The sequence below is a fragment of the Brachycentrus maculatus genome, unplaced genomic scaffold (assembly GCF_059751285.1).
Source record: "Brachycentrus maculatus isolate JH-2025_06_01 unplaced genomic scaffold, ASM5975128v1 h1tg000482l, whole genome shotgun sequence".
Classification (NCBI taxonomy): domain Eukaryota; kingdom Metazoa; phylum Arthropoda; class Insecta; order Trichoptera; family Brachycentridae; genus Brachycentrus; species Brachycentrus maculatus.
Window position 1 is genome coordinate 378728 of NW_028281229.1, and position 25572 is coordinate 404299.

Consider the following 25572-nt stretch of genomic DNA (forward strand, 5'->3'; position numbering starts at 1 on the left):
CACAAGAGTTCAGTTTTTTTGGAGAGGCTCAGTGCAATTAAAATTATAAGATTGTATTAAGTACAAATGTATCGAAATTGTATAAAAATTAAATAAAAAAATATCAAAAAATAGAGCCGCCAATAATTTAGCAATGACACGAACATTAAAATAACTCCATCGTTTCTGTGACGTCATTCATTGCCAACTTACGAAAATAACGTTTATTCGAAGGCGTATTTTCCAAAAGAAAACGATGAATGAAAATATGAATTATAAAAGCTGTTATAAACACAAAACGAGTCGAATACAATCCTTTATAGGTTGAGTATGTTAAATTAGATATTCCTCCCGTCAAAGATCCATTTCAACACAACTTTCTTAAATATACTCATACAAAAGGTTTCATACCTCTGATTACCATTAAATATCTAATATTTATGAATCTCTCGATTAGTATTCTAACATTCTTGTTAGAAATAAACCATTTCTCTCCGTGTTTAGATTTAGTGCGGCACCATAACTTGCGAGGGATATATTTGCCTCTGGTTATTCCGTTTTATTATAACCCAGTTAATTTGTTATGCGTCAATGACGAACTGCATCCAAATCGAATCTGTTTCATAAAAAATCCAATGCAGCCATAACTTTTCATTAGTATGAACAGATGACGTGAATTATTATATTGGATCAATGTAACCAAACATGGAATACAAATTAGTTTTTCGAATCCCTTACCACCTAAATAAAAAGGTATGGAAGAAATATTCTTCTGGACCTTTAATTAATCATTTTTACATCTCAACATAGATGATGACGAATGGAACGGAGGTCTGGGTAATTACAGGGCTTATGATTTATCGTAAGCTGGTTAAGTGATCACTTTACACATGTGTAACATTCACCATTTAAACCATGATTTATAACCACACTAGTCACATCCCAGACGTATTCTTCTTCATCTATGTTGGGATGTCAAAATATAAAAATAACTCCTTAGACATCCAGATTTGTAAACAAGTATTTGAACTCACTCAAAATGTTGTAAAATTCAATTATTCAATTAATTTTCCATGAGATTTAAGAAAAATGTATTTAATAAAAATACGTTTTAAAGATGCTTTATATATTTTTTATAATACTTATCTTTACTTTTGTTATTATCAATATCCTTTGTTTTTTAACTATCTACCACTTTTTTTCTAGATATATATTTATTTAACAGTAAAATATGGCTTTTCATATAAAATATTCGAGTACGTATAAATAAATTTATATAGTTACTCAATTTAGCATAAGTTTTATGTCCAAATAAATATAATATTTTTCTCGATTACGTTGTAAAGCTGTGTAGGTACTTGATTTTTTAAAAATATTTAACGTTCCTTTTGTCATAATCAATATTTCCTTTTTTAACTATCTGGCTCTTTTTTCCTACTAGTTCTCTTTTTTAGAAATATATTGCTGTTTATTTAAAAAAATATTAATACATGGTCATTTAAATTAGCATAGATGAAAGTAAAAACGTTTGGAATATTTTTTAGATAAGGTTTTAAATTTGTCGTTTTTGAAAATAAATATTTCCTTTTTGATTACCTTCCTTATTATTCTCCTACGTATTTTTACATTATGGAATGTTTGCATTCATTCCTTAAATCGCCATTTAAATATCTGTCATACATCGTTTTGATTATTATTTATTCGAACCCTTTTCCGCACCCCAATGGTGCATAGGGCACTGCATCATATAAACGCAGTGTTATCTTGATCGTTAACACACGATGATCACACAGGAAAGGTGATCAACTCTCCGCGTCAGGTACCAGTCCAGGGTAGTATTGAATAAATATTATTTTAAAAAAATCATTTATATTTATTAGACCCCCCTCTGGGAATCGAACCCGGGACCTCCAGAACGGCAGCCGAGCGCGCTGACCATTACACTACGAAGGTGGACAAATTTGATTATTATTCTATATGTTTTATACTAATGTATCCACATCCCAACGTTAAAAGAGCTATTAAAATCATGTTTTTTTATACTATCGTCAATACGCGAAGGTTTTAAAACAATTTGCCAATTTTATCGATTGCTTATCAATTTAAATTTCAGATAATTTATTGGAATTCTTACGTCATGATATTAATCGTAAATTTGTCTGTTACTCATAATATTTAAATGCATAAAAAAATATTACACGCTCTAGGAATCATATTCCACGTATTTTGACTGTCTGAATAAGATTTACATATAATAGAATACGAGATTCGCTTTGACACGTATTAAAAAAATAGATTTATGTATTTGAAACAGTTCCGGACAATTAACGAAAATAATTAAACATTGCAAAGGTTGTTTTATTTTAATATTCTGTATTTATTTGGGAATTTATAAAATGATTGTATGGGCTGTCTGTAACCATTGAAATTAATATGTTCACAATATTTTTTTTTTTAATTTAAAGATGGTATTTCTTTCATTCAAGCATTTGAATGGAAGAAATAACATCTTTATGTGAAAAACTCTCTTTATGTAGAGTGAAATTTAGAAAAAAGTACAAATATAATATTTACTTTTAAAACCAAATAACCTTCGATCATTTTATCGTATAGAATGATTATCGTTGTAGGGAGTGTCGTTATAAAGAGTGACTTCTCTATTTATATTTTGAAAGTATAATACCTAATATTGTTTTCATTATTTAAACATTTTTTAGACATCTCAACATAGATAAAAAAGAATATGGAAGTCTGGGTATTTGCAGGCCCTACGATCAATCATAAACTAGTGAAGTGATCACTTAACACATGTGCAACATTCACCATTCTACCCATGATTGATAACCACACAACTCATTTTTTTTTTAATTACTTCATATATCATAAATCTAATTAATTTCCACATATAAGATCTTAGCAAGAGCCATCTTTGTTATATTGAGAAAGCTTTTTTTTAACAGACTCATGATTTATACACACAATAGATATTGATAGAATTAATACATATAAATATAAATTGATTCATTTGTTCGTTTTCGTATTTACCTTTCAAATTTCAATACCAAGGAGATACAAATGAATATACTTGAATCCTATGTGAAAAACCCACTAAATAAAAAATAATGTATTAATATAATTTGGCATTTGTTTAAAACCAAGTCAGCACTGGCGCCTTCAAGTCTAGGTACGCCCCTTAACGTTTACAATCAAATATATCAAATTTATTACCCACAAATTTGCATGTACTGATTGCCGTAATTAATTAGTATCTACGCAACTACAGGGTGTAAAAATAAATGGGTTCGCAAAGGTAATAAATCGTTACGTTGCTTTAACAAGGTTCTATCTTAAATTGAATGTTAGATAGAGCCATTTTAAATTGACGTCACAATATGTTGATGTGAAATTGTTTTAGTACGTAATTAATTTTAATGGTGTATTTTATGGGTAAATTCGGATGAATTTTAGTGAATTTTTAAAGACTTTTTAACGCAATATCTTCGAAACAAAGAATAAATATTAAATGCTTGTATTTTATACGGAAGAAAAATACTATTGATTACAAAAAAACACTTGTCAAATACTATATTTTGATATCGTAAATGTAAAACCGACTAGTTTCGATAATTGTACATGTTCTCATCACGAGTGAAAATACAAACTGATGAGATTATTGAACTGGGCGATAATCTGTTAATGAGAATATCCATAGTTTTTAAAACAAGTCGAAGTAAATAAGAGATAATAATAAAAAAATATGTATATATATATATATATATATATATATATATATATATATATATATATTTATATATATAAATTCATATAAATATATATATATATATATATATATATATATATATATATATATATATATATATATATATATATATATATATATATATATATATATATATATATACAGTGAAACCTCTATCTATCGTTTTTAAAAGGACCTATTGAAATTAACTATGAATGCGGGAAAACAATGAAAGCGGGATTAAGAAGTTTATACACAATGAGATGTGAAGATACCATCCTTCCAATCTGAACAACCCAATGGTTATTCAGATGCACCAATGTAGGTTCAAATGCGTAGAAAAATGTTTTCAATCTTTCAAAGAGTGTGCATGCTTCTGAAAATAAAAGTACAGGCAGCAGCTCCTCTTCATCAATATCGACCTCTCCTGCTGTATCCGTCAACCTTGCGTCACCATAGGCATTCGATAGTTTCTATCCCACACGTTGGAATATTGTCATCGAATGAAACGAAATTGAGGAGAATGTAAAAAAAAACAGCCATAATATATATCAAATATGTGGCGTATTTCAAACGACGAATGCGGTAAAATGGTGAAAGAAAAACGATCGATGCGATCTATTTTTGTATGAAATGCATTCGGGGTAGAAGAAATAAACGACACATCTTGGAAAACGATTTATAACATTTTAACACCCTGTGTTGAATATAAAAGGTCTTCAGAATATTAGTTAAGTCCGTATTAAGCATGTATTCCTTCATAATCAAACGTCATAATAGTCAAGTATGAATTTTAATTACTATTTTATTTAAATCACAGTTTTTTTCTGAAATATCCTTAGTTCGGAATTGTTATTTGTTTCAATATTTTATTCGTTTTTATCACTGTAATAAAGTATTTTTCATAGGTATATAATAAATTTGATCAATTAGGTTTTATAATATGAGTGAAAAGATAATAATGTGTTGAATAAATTAAAGCGTTTTTATATAACGCGAGGATAATATTTTTTAATTGATAGAACGAATCCATTACAAAATAAAGAGTTTACTAACCAGTCAGCGCCCGACAATGGATGATTTTAGTGACTTCATTATACACTGTCTAACGGTCACCATTCTGCCCATTATTTAACTTCTATATTACATTTGTTCCCGAAGACATTGATTGCATAGCATAACTATCATTATAATATAACTACCTAATTCAAAAAATAGTAAACTGAGAAAACCTAAAATACATACATATGTAAAAAAAAAATGTAAAACCCGCTTAAAAGGATTTTTCACTAAAACAGCGCTATTCAAATTTTCCTTATTTCTTATTTTTATTGTCACACAGTGTTATAACAATCTCTTTCATATCAGGAAATTGTTTTGATCTGGAGTTGGGACTAACATATGGTGTTGCCATCTCTTAAAATTCATCTTTAATGAGATGTCAAAAAATAATATGACAATTAACTCCTATAATTCGAGATAATTCAGTATTTGGACACACTTAAAATGTTGTAGTTTCATTCATAACATTTTAAGTGTGTCCATATACTCGTTCACAAATATGAGTCTATCTTTTTAGGAGTTATTTAAGCAATTTTTAGGCCTCATTCATGAAAAATAATTTGTATAAAAATGTTTTCTTTCGTCACCTAAGTATGACACACCAAGTAAGTAGGCTTGTCCAATATGCAGGTGTAGCTAGGTTTTCGGCGACAGCGGTTCCTGACACATATTACAACAATAACATTGTCATCCAAAGCTCTAATGGGCCGTGCAAACATGGCGACACTTCTGTTTGCCCCCAGCCAATTGACACATTACCAATCAAAGGATCTGCGACGCCATCATGATCGTGTTAATTCCCACCAACACTGGCGATAGAAAACGGAACATTATAACGCAATCGTAACGGAATGCTGCATAATTCACGATCTTTTCTCGACACATTTGTGTGCTTAGGGATTCATGATGGCAGAAAGGCAGCCATAATGGATTACTTTACATATCGACATTCGAGACAATTTTTTATATTATTTCATATCTATGTATACATATTAATATATATTGCAGCTTTACTGGCAAAAAACGTACACTCTAAAATTCATGTTAAAATCCCTGTTATTTAAAGCCAGAATAAAATACCCGCTATTAAACTCAATGTTGAATTTACTTTTAAAACCACATTAATATGACATTTCAAACTAGGTACTTTGTGTATTTTGCCAGTTTATAGAACGTTGAAAACATTATAATATGCATCATTAAGTCAAAATAGCATATTTTCGTGTTAACGTTTTCTACTAGTACACCCACGATATGAACATTCATTTAAAAATTCATTAACGTACCTAATTATTCTTTTTGCAGAGATCCACCAATTCATCTTTTGTATCTTGTCGGTGAAGCTCTTTTTATATTAAAAAAATACATTTTAACCTAATATAAACACAAAAAAAGAAATAACAAATATTTTACAATTTTCACAGCATTAACTCTTGTAAAAACCATGATATTTGTATAAATTTTACAATTTAATGCATTTGCTGAATATTTCTAACACATCTTTTACTAGTTACGCTGTTCCTTTCCAAAAAAGAGACTAAGCTTTTGTGCTTGGACAAGGATTTACACTCAATGTTTATAAAATTATTCATAAATGAATGGTATGATAGTTTTTTTCTCCGTATTATTATTGTGTTTTATTTTCAATTAACATATACAAAAAAATATTTTTTAGAATTTTCATATCTTATATTATTTTTAATATCTGTAAAAAGGTTATTGAAATAAATGATAATAAAAAGTTGATGTGTCCTGTATACCCATGAGTGTTGATAACGGAACAACCAATTGAAAATTTAGGTAATTGAACGAATTTCTAGACAGTAAATGCAATAAAAAAATCAAATCGATAAACGTGAAGGAATGTTGAATATGACAAAATATACAGTTGGCGTACGGTCACCATTCAGGCAAAAGTCGATAAGTGCAAAAATGACATATTTTAGATAATTATTCTTTAGGCTTATCACGCATCATAGTGATTTTTTTAACGCCATCAACATAAAAATTGTACTTTTTCATAGATAAAATACACCTTCAACTAGCAAATGAATTTTATACAATGTACCTATTTACCATATGTACCATATCACCCCAATGTTTGTAATAAAGATAAATAAATATAGTTTTATAATTTAAATGTAACTTTGTTGTGAAATCACTATAAATATTTTATTTTAGCTTAATTATAATGTCAACCGGTTTCGAGGCTTACATAGTAACGGTAGACATTATAATTAAGTTATAATAAAATAGTTATAGTGATTTTAAAACAAATTTACATTTTAATTACAATATATAAAATCACAAAGTTAGTGCTTTAAATATAAATTATATTAAGTAGTTGTATAAAGTTATTTCCGAAGCTCAGGGCTGATCACCTTTCCTTCATGTTTTCAACGATAACACTGCTTATATACGACGAATTGCCCTATGCACTATTGGGTACGGACAAGGGTTAGATAGAGAGAATTATAAGAAATTCTCATTTGCAGTGCTTTTAATTGGTAAGTTAATTAAACCCTTACTAGGTAAATACCACTATTTAACCAACTCGAGATATAGGAGCTCATTAGAGGAAATCTATAATTAGAAATAATAGTTTTTACCAAGTTAATTTTAAATTAAAAATGGATAAATATTATCACAAAGTGACTGCCGAATCAATTAATTAAAGTATTTTTTAGTATTGCAAAATATTCAGCGTCGTCTTATACTCGAAGAATATGGATTTTTTTTTAAAATATACTAAATTTGGGTCTCAAAGATTAAGAAATAAAGTTTTTATTCAATATTAAAAATGAAAATACTTTTTATTATTCTGCCGACTCAATTGATAAAATAAACTTCACATAATATCCACGAAAATATGAAAATTGTGAGTAGATACGATGTAATATTTTTCATATTCACTTTTGCACTTAGTCAATGATGCCTATCAGGAACGATTTGCACATATGTCTCGCACGTATTCATACGAGTGTACCTATTTAAAAATGTATGAAACTAGTTATGGAATTGAATAAAAATTGGTAGGTTATGTAAATTTGAATTTAAATGTCATTGATTCTTCTCAAGAAATTCATGGCAATTCAATCAATGATTTAGCTTGTTCATAAATAAGATACAATTAATATTATCACACAAATTTATATTTTGTATATATTTAAAAGCAAACATATTCAGACCTTCATACCAGACTTTTTACCAGACTTCCATATTCTTCTTCATCTTTGATGAGATATCAAAAAATAATATATTAAGACCTCTTGGTCACAACTAATTCGAAACGGGTCGAAACACAATTACCAAAAAAATTAAGTTTGTTTTTTTTTTAATAGAAGCAGAAGATGGCAGAGGAACTTTTGTCATTATCTTGTAAAGTATAAGTAATACTTGAAAGTTGTGAGGTCAAGAGTCGGAATAATTGGCGGGCATGTATGAGAAGATGCATGAATGTGGAAGAAGCGAGGACTATTTGCAAGATATATCGGTGTGACATTCTGTTTTCTTTGCCTTAGTTAGTTAGTTAGTTGTATATTTTTCGACAGCTGATTCGCCTTCTATCACATTGTCTATATTAATACATGTATATAGTCTGCCTCTATAGTGCTGTGGTTAGCGCGCCAGGCTACCATGCTGGAGGTCCCGGGTTCGATTTCCAAGAGGGTCAAAATAAATATTAGTGATTTTTCAGTCTAATACTTATTTAATATGACCCTGGACTGGTACCTGAAGCGGGAGGCTGATCACCTTTCCTTCGTGTATTTAACGATCAAGATAACACTGCTTCTATATGATGCAGTGCCCTATGCACCATTGGGGTGCGGATAAGGGTTAGAAGATATATTAATACATGAACACACACACAGACACACACACACGTACACACGCACACACAGGTAATTTTGAAATACATACACAGAATTCAAACAACGGCCGACCGCCAAAGTGGTATCACGTCTTTCTACACCCGATTTTTTTTAAATAATGTAAATATTTTTTTGTTTTTTAGAATAAATTATCTATTCATAAATATGTAGAAATGTTTTTATATATTTTTTTCATTCAATGTCTCCAATCACATAATTATTTCAAATAAAAACTTATTTTTTCAATACGAAAACAGTGTTTTAAGAAAAAATCCATTACACAAAAAGTAACATGGTTTTAGAGAAAATTAAGTTGCTACTTATCGAAAACTGGGCATTAATTTGTGAATTTTCAAAATTATCTAAATTTGTTACACAGTCCTGTTTAAAAATTAAGCGAATAAAAATTCAAATGTAATCGTCAATGTTTACATTGATTTTCTCTCGTAATTTGGCCATATCGCGTTACTTATAGACTCTACGTATGTTAATTGGAAGATAAAACCAGACTTGAAAAAGTATTTAATTAAATAAAGAAATAATAAATGAAGCGTGATTAGATTGTAATATAAATTGCAAAGATCTGTATAATTCGTCGTATTTCATTGTGGTCAAGTATCTATCTTATTAGTATTTATAAATTTTGAATACTTATTGCTGGATGATTGGCGGATACAAATACTTGTAAATAATTTCATTAATTGATTCGGCAGTCACTTTGTGGTAAAACCTATCCATTTTTACAACATTTTGAGTGTGTCCAAATACTTGTTCACAAAATCTGGATTATCTCCAATTACAGGAGTTATTTTCGCATTATTTTTTGACATATCATCAAAGATGAAGAAGAATATGGAAGTCTGGGCATTTACGGGGCTTACGACCGTCATAGGCTGGTTTAAGTGATCACTTTACACACGTGTAACATTCACCAATTCTAATTCTAATTCATGTGTGTGATTATAATCCGGGATTCGGATCTCACATACTAATATAAGAGTTTCTGCTTAATAAAAAGCTTCTTTACATCTCACCAATAGATGTCTCTAGTGAAGTTCTAGTGATTCAAGAACAAGGTTTCTAAATTGGTTCATATATATAGAACTTCCAAGAGTTTGAGTAGTGTGGTTGTCAATAATGGGTAGAATTGGTGAATGTTACACGTGTGTAAAGTAATCACTTAAACCAGCCTATGACGGTCGTCAGCCCCGTAAATGCCCAGACTTCCATATTCTTCTTCATCTTTCATGATATGTCAAAAAATAATATGAAAATAACTCCTGTAATTGGAGATAATCCAGATTTTGTGAACAAGTATTTGGACACACTCAAAATGTTGTAAGTATCTATCTTATTAGTATTTATTCATTATGAATAAAAATAATTTTGATTGGCGGATACAAATATTTATAAACAATTTCATTAATTGATTCGGCAGTCACTTTGTGGTAAAACCTTTACATTTTTAATTAAAGTTTTACTGTAACATTTCGTACCAACAGAAAATCATAAAAAATATAAATAACAATAAATCCATAATTAACAATATGACAATGACTAAAGCATCCCCCCTTTTGTCTGTGTTCCCACTGATAAGAAATTAGAATAAAAAATAATATTTTATTGATGTTGTTATTCAGTTTTGTCCGCCTCCGTAGTGTAATGGTCAGCACGCTCTGCTACAGTTCTGTAGGTCCCGGGTTCGATTCCCAAGGGGGGTAAAATAAATATAAGTGATTTTTTCACTGTTATATTTATTCAATATTACCCTGGACTGGTACCTGAAGCGGAGGGCTGATCACCTTTCCTTCATGCGTAAACGATCAAGATTACGCTGCGTTTATATGACGCAGTGCCATATGCACCATTGGCGTGCGGATAAGGGTTTTATTATTATTATTCAGACCTGACGATGGAAGTTTAGCTTCCGAAACTTGTAGTCTTTAATAAAACTCAAGTGGTATAAAAACAAGTGTTTCCTTAATCATTGTATGATTTGACCAGTCAATTTATTTACAACATTTTGAGTGCGCCCAAATACTTTCATGTGTTCAAATGTCGATATTAATTCAAATAGTGTGTCCAGCCTTTGATATTGGTTCATATATATATATATATATATATATATATATATATATATATATATATATATATATATTTTTATATATATATATATATATATATATATATATATATATATATATATATATATATATATATATTTTTATATATATATATATATATATATATATATATATATATATATATATATATATATATATATATATATATATATATATATATATATATATATATATATATATATATATATATATATATATATATATATATATATATATATATATATAAATATATATTTATATATATATATATATATATATATATATATATATATTATACAATGCCTGCATTGCTCCTGTTCTCTTATACGGCTGTGAAACATGGCACCTTACAAGGGCCCAGAGCAGCCGTGTACTAAGCTTTGAGAATAGGTGTTTGCGGAGAATCTTAGGCGTGCGGTGGTTTGACTTTGTGAGGAATGAAGAGATGAGGCGTAGGACGCAGCAAATCTTGGTCACAACTGTCGTCAAGAAAAGGCGATTCAGTTGGCTTGGCCATGTACTCCGCATGCCTCCTGAGAGCCTTAATCAAGCTTGCCTCTTTTACAAGGCATCAGGTTCGGTAGTTCATTAATATATGAGTAAAAGTAAACTGGGTTGATGAAGCATACATTTTGGATGTTGTGACGTACGTAGATCGGACCGATACGCTAAGTGTAATTTAGACATTAAACCCCACTAAGAATGTAATCTTCAAACTGTTATCTGATTATTCGTGTTCAAAATGGTAACTACGATTAACAGAACTACCTTGTCTGCTTTCTAAAGATATGGGAGTACATGTTATTTAAACTGATACACAAGAATAAGCTCATAAAACTTTCGTTGTTAACTTTTTAAGCTCAGCAGCTAACGCTAAACTAGCAGTGCACATTGAAGTCTGGTACCAACCCTAATGTATGGAAGTGAAGCATGGAGTCAGCAAAGAAAGGATTTTTTTTACATTACTGTATACATATATTTAAAAAAAAAAAAAATTCAATATTTTTACAGAGACCCACCAAGCCACCTTGTATGTCTTGTCGGTGGAGTTCTTTTTACATAGTGTAGGGAATAAACCAGGCTTAATACATAAAACCCTAAATTGTTTCTTATGTTAGTTTCTTTTGTGAGTGCAGTTTGATAAAATACCTTCATACAATTGTTGTAAAAAATATTTGGACAAATAAAAAAAAAACAATAATTATTTCCTTTTGTTTCAGAATATCACATACCAGTTGACGTAAAAAGGACAAACTCAATCAACGCCTATTAAATAACTTTCATTTAAAAAAAAACTGCGAAAGATTTAATCCCGAGACTCCCAAAGTGATAAATTTTCATATATAATTTAAAAATAACCTTTGATTTCTCAACAGAGATTTTCGTGTGAAAGCTTGTGAAAGTGAATGACAAAAATTATGAGACATAAATAAATTAAGTGTTCAATATTATTGTGGGAATTTTTAAAAATTTGAGTGCAGGATTATTTGAACGTTAGGCCGTAGAAGGGTCGTCGAGTGGTGTGCCGTCATCCTGAATGTCACCGCCCAGGGCGAAGGGTGATGCGGGATGGAGGTGAGAGGGTGGTACGGCAGGGGGGCGAGGCCAACCCCCTGCCTTGTGCTACTGGCACTACTGCACATCGCTACCTTCGGACATATATTTAGGTGAGATGAACAAATTACACTAAATACGTTAAGGCTCCGATCTCTAGCGTTCAAATCAGAATGCGCAGAGCCGCGCTCAGGGCTCGACGTGTCCTTAGGCTCGATTAAATAAAAATATAATGAATATTTTTTTTACAATACTTATATATATATATATATTTTTAAATTCCTTGCTTTTTGTAATTAACTTTGAGTATTTAAATGTTTTAGAATTTAATAAACCCTGATGATGACAAGGTTCTTGTCGAAACCGGTTGATTAAGGTGTACCAATAATAAAAAAATTTAGTTAAAACAAAGTTGTTTAATTTTAAAAAGTTAATAAAATGTTTTGAATATTGAAAACATTAACTTTGTGGATCATATTGGTTTATTATTTTGAGAAATAAAAATACTTTGTTTTTTGATCCACTCACATTTTTATTAACAACCAACTAGTTTCGGCCACAACCTGTTGCCCTATTCAGGGTTTAATTTATGAGTCATTTATGAGTCATAAATTAAACCCTGAAGAGGTAACAGGTTGTTGCCAAAACTAGTTGGTAGTTAATAAAAATGTGAGTGGATCAAAAAACAAAGTATTTTTAACGGATTAACGGATGTATAATTATACTTTATTTGGGGGTGGAGAACTTTGGGTGATGTAAAGGATAATATCCTCATTCTAACCCTTTTCATATTGTCCTTTTTTTACAAAAGATCTCCCTTTAGTGCAGGTAATTTTTTTGAACGATACCTTATTTATACAGATTTTTTCAAAGCCATTTAACAAGGAGTACGGTGAGTAGCGAATCATTTAATATATTAATAAATTAACTGAATCCACTTACGCGTTTTGTGGCTCAGTCAGATTAAATGGAAATGAAATCACACATTTTAATTATGCGTAATTTCACAATTCTTGTGAATTGATGAAAGAATTAAAAATTTCATTAATTAATTCGGCAGTCACTTTGTGGTAAAATCTATCCATTTTTAATGAATATTTTATGTAGTAAATACCACTATTTCTTTTACGAATTGGATTTAAATCCACTGTGACACGTGTTTCGATGCATTCCTTTGATGATGCGGAATGCATCGAAACACGTGTCAAAGTAGATTTTTAAGAAATAGTGGTATTTACTAAGTAAAACATTAATTAAAAAGGTATTAGAAATCTATGAAATTACAATGAAAATACATAGTTGAAAAAAGGAGCTGAGGACAGAAAAAAAACTTGGCATGATCAGATATATCCGATAGTTGAAAGCGGTAAGGTCAGAATTCAGAATAATCAGCGGGTATATATGAGGTGATGCATGAATGTGGAAGATGCGAAGAAAGTTTTCAAAGACAGAATGGTGTGGCAATCTATTCTTTTTGCCTACCCCTACGGGGAAGCGGCGTGATGGTTAGTTAGATAATTAGTTGTATCTAGAACAAACTGACAGAAAATAATACAATCTCCAGTAATGACATCAGAAATTTGATAAATTAACATTTTTTTACCACGTGACTATGTTCCGAATCGTGTTAAATATCAATCTATCTATATTTTATATTTTCTCTTAACGAGGCCTCATAAATCATAGTAAAAAATAAATAAATATTTGATTATGACAATTAAAAATAATGTATCTTGGTTCGCCTATAAATACTAATTATATGAAATATAAAACAACACGAGTATTGTAGGGCAATCAGTGCACAGACCTAGCGACTGTTTACTAAGGCTTTAGGGCCTAAAACGTAAGATTGATTGCATTCACATGAATGTGTTCACGTACCTATCTACTTATGGAACCCAAGTAATGCGTTAAATTAACCCATTGGCATACCAACCGCTAAGAATATTTTCCATTCGCATATCAGCCGCGGTTTAAGTCACACCTCAGTCCGTGGGTAGTTCATATTATTTTTTTATTTTAATATATTTAAACTGCATACATTTATTCAAACAAAATATAAAAATTGCAGTGACCCACCAAGCCACCTTGTGTGTCTTGTCGGTGGATTTATTTATTTAAACTTTATATAGAGAAAATAAATAAGCAAATTGGCGGGTTACTTGCTAAAATGAATATCTTCCAACAACCAAAAACAGACAAGTGATATTGGTCAAAACGTTTGATACCTTATATAGCTATTTGCAATCAGAGGGTAGATAGTACTAGAACATTAAAAAAACATATTATCACAAATTTAGGATAATAAGGCAGGTTAAGGAAAATGGATTTTAGGGAAGGAGGTAGAGGGAAAAACTAAGGGATGAGGTTTGATGGACAGTTGGGATTCTAATAATAGATCGTAATGCCTCAGACGTTTCTTAAAAGTTATCAAAGAAGGTGCGTTTTTATAAAGAAACTTTCGTGTGATATCTACAAATCAGAAAAAAGGTTTTAAAATGCATTATCTCTTACTATATTAATACAAATTTACTAACGGCAATTGACCATGCCCCTATAGAAATATAATTATCCTTTTTATGAAAATATCAACTAACATCAGTTAAAATTCAAAACTTTACATCCGTGTATTGTTTTACTGAGTTTTTTTTCCTGTAAATTTAAACATTTCAGATCTAGACACTCAAATAAATACAATAAATAGTGCGTAATAGTTATATGTACCATATTTATTGGTAAATACAGTAATAAATATAATTTTATGAGACTTAATAGAAAGTTTATTTTTTTAAACTCGGTTGAATTTGAACGCCTTTGACGCAAAGTTCGAGAGCGTTATGATTTTTGGGACTGATTTAAACCACAAAATTCAATATGTTTATTGCTTGCTACCTTTTTCTGAATTTAAATATTATTTCTATGTTTGTTCTCGTTTTATCAGGTGCAAAATATTAGCGAGTCATTGTTTGACAAACTATGTCACCTCCCCTCCGGGCTGGGCAACATTTTAGTTTCGGGGATACATTCAATTGGTATATTTGTGGAGGTCCTTTATAAATTATTTTAAGTAATCAGGAATTGTAGCATGTACAATTGTTTTGTCCGCCTCCGTAGTGTAATGGTCAGCGTGTTTAGCTACCGTTCTGGAGGTCCCGGGTTTGATTCCCAGTGGGGGTGAAAATAAATATTGGTGATTTAATATTACCCTGGACTGGTTCCTGAAGCGCAAGTTTGATCACCTTGCCTTCATGTGAGTAATGATCAAACTGCGTCAATTCGATGCAGTGCCCTATGCACCATTGGGTGTGGATAAGGGTTATAAGAAAGTAAGTAAAATTGTTACGTTCTGGTACAATTTAATGATTTCATATTGGTTTAACACAGGATTGGTTACATTTTGTCACAATTTTAATTAAGATTTCGATAGAATACAGTAAACCAAACAGATTTGTATTTAAAATATATTTTGTACATATTAAAAAAAAACTGATATGCGGATGGGTTAGATTGTTTTATTTAAAGTGTTTCAACTCGTAAGTTTGACATATGATGAATAACGCGACTGCCAGTAAATGGTCGAGCATTCGTACGCACATACGAGTTATTTAGAGCAGCGAGAACATAAATATTGTATTTAGTTACAGCACAAAATATGAAAAGAAAACGTTAACCACACATTAGATACGCATGTTGCCTTTTTTTCAACATGATAATTTTTAAAAATATTGATTTCACTTGGTAAATACCGTTATTTCTTAACCTCTAAGCTGCTCGATTTCGAGTGTCACTTCGTCCGTCCCGTACTGGATTATTTTACATTACAATATTTTTGACAAAAAAAAACATATTTTTGCCTATTTTTTGTAGTGAAACTTTCGGATATCCATCATAGATGTTCACAGTACACAATGCACTTTATGGTGTATTTACACAAAAATATTAACATTTACGGACTCGCGGCCTAAAGTATGGCGGCTGTATAGAAGACGCGGCTGTCGTATCTGCGGAGCACGAGCCGACCGGAAGTATTCACGATAAAGTTGACACTAAATTTAAAAAAAAATGATATTTTATGACAATAAATCAATAAGAACTAATTTATCCATGCCTCGAACCAAATTTATGTGCAAAAAATTATCCATAGGTGTTGATATAAGTACGTAAAGTTGAAAAACGACTATGTATGCAATCCGCAGTCAACGGTACTTCTATAAAAAACGACAATAGATGCGATCCGAAGCTTACGGGTTAAAAATCCATTGTGAAACGTGTTTCGATGGATTCAGCATCATTGTCAAATGCAGGATTACCGAAAGTAGATTGTTTTTATTTATTTTGGCATTCACATTCAAATTGTAAATATTAACGCTTGTTTTAAACCACTTTATTTATTTTAACGACTATTTTTGGTTTTAATATAAACATTGAAAAGTGAGGTAAAAATCAAATACCAAAAGTCGCGTACTGAATTGTTTATTTGACAGAATGCTCTTAAGACCAAGTATTTGTTAAATTGCAACTTTATTTTGTCTAAATCCAGGTAACATTTTACGCAAATGATTTTTTTTTCTAAAACATCGTTTTTGTGTTGCAAAAATAAGTTTTTATTCGAAATAATTTCAATAGGTTTTGAAAAGAAAACAGTTAATAAAAAGCAAGGATTTCTTGAATGTTCTCGCAGATACTTTGTGGCACATATTATAAAATAAAAATACTTTGTTTTTTGATCCACTCACATTTTTATTAACAACCAACTAGTTTCGGCCACAACCTGTTGCCCTATTCAGGGTTTAATTTATGAGTCATTTATGAGTCATAAATTAAACCCTGAAGAGGTAACAGGTTGTTGCCAAAACTAGTTGGTAGTTAATAAAAATGTGAGTGGATCAAAAAACAAAGTATTTTTATTTTATAATATGTGCCACAAAGTATCTGCGAGAACATTCAAGAAATCCTTGCTTTTTATTAACTGTTTTCTTTTCAAAACCTATTGAAATTATTTCGAATAAAAACTTATTTTTGCAACACAAAAACGATGTTTTAGAAAAAAAAATCATTTGCGTAAAATGTTACCTGGATTTAGACAAAATAAAGTTGCAATTTAACAAATACTTGGTCTTAAGAGCATTCTGTCAAATAAACAATTCAGTACGCGACTTTTGGTATTTGATTTTTACCTCACTTTTCAATGTTTATATTAAAACCAAAAATAGTCGTTAAAATAAATAAAGTGGTTTAAAACAAGCGTTAATATTTACAATTTGAATGTGAATGCCAAAATAAATAAAAACAATCTACTTTCGGTAATCCTGCATTTGACAATGATGCTGAATCCATCGAAACACGTTTCACAATGGATTTTTAACCCGTAAGCTTCGGATCGCATCTATTGTCGTTTTTTATAGAAGTACCGTTGACTGCGGATTGCATACATAGTCGTTTTTCAACTTTACGTACTTATATCAACACCTATGGATAATTTTTTGCACATAAATTTGGTTCGAGGCATGGATAAATTAGTTCTTATTGATTTATTGTCATAAAATATCATTTTTTTTTAAATTTAGTGTCAACTTTATCGTGAATACTTCCGGTCGGCTCGTGCTCCGCAGATACGACAGCCGCGTCTTCTATACAGCCGCCATACTTTAGGCCGCGAGTCCGTAAATGTTAATATTTTTGTGTAAATACACCATAAAGTGCATTGTGTACTGTGAACATCTATGATGGATATCCGAAAGTTTCACTACAAAAAATAGGCAAAAATATGTTTTTTTTTGTCAAAAATATTGTAATGTAAAATAATCCAGTACGGGACGGACGAAGTGACACTCGAAATCGAGCAGCTTAGAGGTTAAGAAATAACGGTATTTACCAAGTGAAATCAATATTTTTAAAAATTATCATGTTGAAAAAAAGGCAACATGCGTATCTAATGTGTGGTTAACGTTTTCTTTTCATATTTTGTGCTGTAACTAAATACAATATTTATGTTCTCGCTGCTCTAAATAACTCGTATGTGCGTACGAATGCTCGACCATTTACTGGCAGTCGCGTTATTCATCATATGTCAAACTTACGAGTTGAAACACTTTAAATAAAACAATCTAACCCATCCGCATATCAGTTTTTTTTTAATATGTACAAAATATATTTTAAATACAAATCTGTTTGGTTTACTGTATTCTATCGAAATCTTAATTAAAATTGTGACAAAATGTAACCAATCCTGTGTTAAACCAATATGAAATCATTAAATTGTACCAGAACGTAACAATTTTACTTACTTTCTTATAACCCTTATCCACACCCAATGGTGCATAGGGCACTGCATCGAATTGACGCAGTTTGATCATTACTCACATGAAGGCAAGGTGATCAAACTTGCGCTTCAGGAACCAGTCCAGGGTAATATTAAATCACCAATATTTATTTTCACCCCCACTGGGAATCAAACCCGGGACCTCCAGAACGGTAGCTAAACACGCTGACCATTACACTACGGAGGCGGACAAAACAATTGTACATGCTACAATTCCTGATTACTTAAAATAATTTATAAAGGACCTCCACAAATATACCAATTGAATGTATCCCCGAAACTAAAATGTTGCCCAGCCCGGAGGGGAGGTGACATAGTTTGTCAAACAATGACTCGCTAATATTTTGCACCTGATAAAACGAGAACAAACATAGAAATAATATTTAAATTCAGAAAAAGGTAGCAAGCAATAAACATATTGAATTTTGTGGTTTAAATCAGTCCCAAAAATCATAACGCTCTCGAACTTTGCGTCAAAGGCGTTCAAATTCAACCGAGTTTAAAAAAATAAACTTTCTATTAAGTCTCATAAAATTATATTTATTACTGTATTTACCAATAAATATGGTACATATAACTATTACGCACTATTTATTGTATTTATTTGAGTGTCTAGATCTGAAATGTTTAAATTTACAGGAAAAAAAACTCAGTAAAACAATACACGGATGTAAAGTTTTGAATTTTAACTGATGTTAGTTGATATTTTCATAAAAAGGATAATTATATTTCTATAGGGGCATGGTCAATTGCCGTTAGTAAATTTGTATTAATATAGTAAGAGATAATGCATTTTAAAACCTTTTTTCTGATTTGTAGATATCACACGAAAGTTTCTTTATAAAAACGCACCTTCTTTGATAACTTTTAAGAAACGTCTGAGGCATTACGATCTATTATTAGAATCCCAACTGTCCATCAAACCTCATCCCTTAGTTTTTCCCTCTACCTCCTTCCCTAAAATCCATTTTCCTTAACCTGCCTTATTATCCTAAATTTGTGATAATATGTTTTTTTAATGTTCTAGTACTATCTACCCTCTGATTGCAAATAGCTATATAAGGTATCAAACGTTTTGACCAATATCACTTGTCTGTTTTTGGTTGTTGGAAGATATTCATTTTAGCAAGTAACCCGCCAATTTGCTTATTTATTTTCTCTATATAAAGTTTAAATAAATAAATCCACCGACAAGACACACAAGGTGGCTTGGTGGGTCACTGCAATTTTTATATTTTGTTTGAATAAATGTATGCAGTTTAAATATATTAAAATAAAAAAATAATATGAACTACCCACGGACTGAGGTGTGACTTAAACCGCGGCTGATATGCGAATGGAAAATATTCTTAGCGGTTGGTATGCCAATGGGTTAATTTAACGCATTACTTGGGTTCCATAAGTAGATAGGTACGTGAACACATTCATGTGAATGCAATCAATCTTACGTTTTAGGCCCTAAAGCCTTAGTAAACAGTCGCTAGGTCTGTGCACTGATTGCCCTACAATACTCGTGTTGTTTTATATTTCATATAATTAGTATTTATAGGCGAACCAAGATACATTATTTTTAATTGTCATAATCAAATATTTATTTATTTTTTACTATGATTTATGAGGCCTCGTTAAGAGAAAATATAAAATATAGATAGATTGATATTTAACACGATTCGGAACATAGTCACGTGGTAAAAAAATGTTAATTTATCAAATTTCTGATGTCATTACTGGAGATTGTATTATTTTCTGTCAGTTTGTTCTAGATACAACTAATTATCTAACTAACCATCACGCCGCTTCCCCGTAGGGGTAGGCAAAAAGAATAGATTGCCACACCATTCTGTCTTTGAAAACTTTCTTCGCATCTTCCACATTCATGCATCACCTCATATATACCCGCTGATTATTCTGAATTCTGACCTTACCGCTTTCAACTATCGGATATATCTGATCATGCCAAGTTTTTTTTCTGTCCTCAGCTCCTTTTTTCAACTATGTATTTTCATTGTAATTTCATAGATTTCTAATACCTTTTTAATTAATGTTTTACTTAGTAAATACCACTATTTCTTAAAAATCTACTTTGACACGTGTTTCGATGCATTCCGCATCATCAAAGGAATGCATCGAAACACGTGTCACAGTGGATTTAAATCCAATTCGTAAAAGAAATAGTGGTATTTACTACATAAAATATTCATTAAAAATGGATAGATTTTACCACAAAGTGACTGCCGAATTAATTAATGAAATTTTTAATTCTTTCATCAATTCACAAGAATTGTGAAATTACGCATAATTAAAATGTGTGATTTCATTTCCATTTAATCTGACTGAGCCACAAAACGCGTAAGTGGATTCAGTTAATTTATTAATATATTAAATGATTCGCTACTCACCGTACTCCTTGTTAAATGGCTTTGAAAAAATCTGTATAAATAAGGTATCGTTCAAAAAAATTACCTGCACTAAAGGGAGATCTTTTGTAAAAAAAGGACAATATGAAAAGGGTTAGAATGAGGATATTATCCTTTACATCACCCAAAGTTCTCCACCCCCAAATAAAGTATAATTATACATCCGTTAATCACATTCAATAGCCGTACCAAATTCAGGTTTAAGGTTGGCAGTCGGTTAAAGAAAATTAATGTATTTTGTAAATTGAATGGATAAAGGCTCATTTTTCAACCTGCAAGGAATATTTGGCTTTGGTCCAATGCCAAAATTAATCAATTAATTATTTTGATATATAATATAAATACAACATGACTATATCAGCTACACAGAATAAGACCACGGTGTTCTCTTGGATCTCGGTAAGATGTTGCGTGACTGTGGATGGATTTTTAGTGGAACAGGTGGAAAAGTTTAAATATCTGGGCCTGTGTGGTTAAACGGATCTACCATGTAAAGTGATGGGTCATCTCAGGACGCCTGAAAAATTCTATATGGCAAAACCCTGATATGAATATCGAAAACAAAATTAAAATATATAAAACTTGTGTGTGACCCATCATGACACATTGCTCACTCCTTTCAACAACGTCATATATCATAAATCATGATTTTTCAGGAGATCGTTTTTAAAGTTTAAAAATATAACACAATGCATTAAAAATAAATATGAAGCCACTAGTTGAACTTTTTACTGTGCAACAGATCTTTTTAGGTAGAACCTGATTTTTTTTTTCTCCATTTGAAAAATATTTAGGATACTTAATAAAATAATTAAACGATACCTTTTCTTCAAAATGCAAAAACAACACTTTTTGTCCTGTAGCGCGTCAATATCAAGTTAAAAATACGCCGCTTTTGCTGGGATATAGTACCTTTTCCGGGCATTCCAAAGTGAATTTCAGTGAAGTGAGTGAAGCTCATTGGAGTGAGCGATATGGGATCGAATGTAGAGCGGAGACCGCATAAACAAACAAAAAACACATTTGAAAAATATGTCATGTATCTGTTTGCTCCCGGTCACACTTTTTTAAAGATTTAAAAAAATATAAATATATATATACGGAAAAAATATTTTTATATTTATTTTTTAAATCCTTATCATTCAACAACTCTTTTCTTTTCATAACCATATAATTATGTCGAAGAAAAACTAATTTTTTTCAATGCGAAATCGGTGTTTTAAGCAAATATCAACTACGTAAAATGTTACCTGGATTTAGAGAAAATCAAGTCGCGACTTATCGATTATCGTTTTTAGCACTTGCAGTTTTCAACGGAGCTCGCTTCATATAGCCCATTGTGCACGCGTTATTTCGCGAATGTTGGCACTTTAGCCCGATTCGGCCAGTTGATGCACACTCGTAAAACGTCACCCAGTAACCGAGATACTGTGACGGGCATTATCTACCTACTATGGGACGATAGTGCCATAAACCCATCCCGCCGACCGCGTGGGAACTCCAGTGACCTCCTCACTGCTCACCGCAAGAATCTCTTACCTTGGAGACAATATTAAAATACATGTGAGCATATTTTACATAACATATTGATTTGCCGTTAATTTTGTGGAATAACATGATGATTTCAACAAAAAAATAAAACACTAGTATTTTAAAGACCACTTTTTTAAAACTTTATAAAATTAAATAAAAACTTTGTTTTTAACCACTTTTTTATTGGTACCCATTTTCTCCAACAGGTTTCGACAAAAACCTCGTCATCATCAGGGTTTAATATGTACTGATTCTAAAACATTGAAATATTCATAGTTAGGTGAAAGGAAGGGTTTAAAGGAATAAAGTTAGGTTTTTAGCCCACTCACCTAACTATGAATATTTCAATGTTCTAGAATTAGTACATGTTAAACCCTGTTGATGACAAGGTTGGAGAAAAAGTATACCAATCAAAAAGTGGTTAAAAACAAAGTTGTTTTTTTTTCATTAAGTTTATAAAATGTGCCACAAAGTACCTGCGAAAAACATTTTTTTAAAGTTTTTTTTACTGTCAAAACTGTCATTGACAAAAACATTTTTTCAATGACAATTACACATAACCTTAACAAATTTTTGTGAATGGAAATTCTATCTTAAATTGCAGTATTTTGTAATCTACACTACATTTTACTACAAAATTCTGTTTTATTTGAGAAGTAAGATGCATTTTTTATCAAAACCAGATAAAAATCTAAAAACGGTAAATATTTGAGAAAATTTTTGTTGATTTTGTACACACCTAATTCAAAGGATGCAACACATTCCTTACCATAACCATAGTCATAAATTCGTTTTTTTTTTCTTAAAGTGGTATTACACAAATTGGATGATGTATGAAAAGGAGAGTGTAATATTACCATAACACAAAGTTAAACAGTGCTTTTAATATCTTCTTCTTCTTCTTCTTGGAGTAGCCTTATGGCCTGTTTTTAAGAGGGATTAACCTCGTGCAATGTCGATTCCTAGCTATCGATCCATCTATTTGGCTTGTCAACAATTGGGTTGGCCGTACAGTGCGATGTGGGGGAGTCTGGATTTTTCCATTCTCCTCACATGCGCATTGTCTCCTTAGTTTCCTTCCCAACCTAACAACATCTTCGATCTCGAATATTTCCCTGGTCGTGGGTTTGTATATATTAATATTATTACTAAACCATATCCGCTCCCTAGGTGAAGCACATGGAGTCCACAAACTGTCTCCAGGCTTTTTTGTCGGCTGCCAGCTCCCTTGCATCCTCCCAAGTCAAATCCGCGTCCCGAAGTTCTGACGAGATTTGCCGACAAATTGTCAGCAGTGGTCGTTCTGGGCGGCGCGAACCTGATGCTTTGTAAAAAAAGGCAAGCTTGATTGAGGCTCTCAGGAAGCATGCGGAGTACATGGCCAAGTCAACTGAATCGCCTTTTCTTGACGACAGTTGTGACCAAGATTTGCTGCGTCCTACGCCTTATCTCTTCATTCCTCACAAAGTCAAACCACCGCACGCCTAAAATTCTCCGCAGACACCTATTTTCTGCTGCTCTGGGCCCTTGTAAGATGCCATGTTTCACAGCCGTATAAGAGAACAGGAGCAATCCAGGCATTGTATAGGCGGCATTTGGTCTTCACCCAGTATAAATCCGATCTCCAGACAGCCTTCATACTGTAACATGCTGACCCTGCGAGTTCTAATCGCACTCCCAGCTCCTTTTGAAGGCTGCCATTTTCAGTCGTTTTTTATTTTATATATTAATATATAAAATCTAAAAAATACCGTTTAAAAAAAATCTTCAGCAATTTTAGCAAACATCAGCACTAAAACGGTTTATGTGTGTAATGAATAAAAGCATCAACCCACCTTCGAGCTTAAATACAGACTTTTAAATACAAGCTTTCGCTTTCATTTGTAGATTAAATTGCGAAAAACAGAATACATTATTGATGAAATATAATATTAAGAAGGGCGGACCGACGGGCAATTTTTCATTTGGACTTCCCACTTCTGACAAGTGCTCAACATGTATGATTTGTTTCTTCACATATTGGATTCTGCATGATGTGTTATTATTAATATGTAGGTTGTTTTCTACACGCACTTATGGCCATCCAGAGGCGGCTTGTGAAATAAGTTGCAATGTATTTATTTCACTTAAACATATATTCCTTTTACATTTAGCATAATATTTTATAGTGAAAAACATGTAAAATTAAATCCAATTAATCATTTTGGGCTATCTTTAAAACTTTTACAAATAACTATTACAAAATCTTTCAAAGCAAAAAACCCTCAATATTCTGCTCTTTATCAGAGCTGATTTAACAGAGACCCTTTTGAATATATCATGTGTAAGATCCGTACCAATTTTATTTACCTTAATTAAAAAGCTTACTGGCGGGAGCCCGCATATGAAGCAATATATGAATTGTACATATACGTATGTATGTGTTATTATATATTACATATAAATACACACATATATATAAATAAATATATACGTATATATATATATATATATATATATATATATATATATATATATATATATATATATATATATATATATAAATACACACATATATATAAATAAATATATACATATATATAAATATATATATATATATATATATATATATATATATATATATATATATATATATATATATATATATATATATATATATATATATATATATATATATATATATATATATATATATATATTTATATAATAAATATATATATATATTTATATATACATATATATATATATATATATATATATATATATATATATATATATATATATATATATATATATATATATATATATATATATATATATATATGTATATATATATGTATATATACATATATATATATATATATATATATATATATATATATATATATATATATATATATATATTATATATGTATATTGTACTCGTGTCCTCCACTTAGGCGTGGACAAT

The 25572-nt window shown here is 30.7% G+C and overlaps 1 protein-coding gene across 5 annotated transcripts in view; it reads left to right on the forward strand.

Moving 5' to 3' along the window:
- Positions 1-25572, forward strand: part of Wnt2 (Wnt oncogene analog 2) — a 136200-nt gene that overhangs the window by 18331 nt on the left and 92297 nt on the right. For all 5 annotated transcript variants that reach the window (XM_088272190.1, XM_088272189.1, XM_088272192.1 and 2 more), the window contains exon 3: positions 12017-12463. In XM_088272190.1, coding sequence (XP_088128316.1) covers positions 12366-12463 — 98 coding nt within the window. In that variant the 5' untranslated portion in view covers positions 12017-12365. The remainder of the gene's footprint in view (positions 1-12016; positions 12464-25572) is intronic.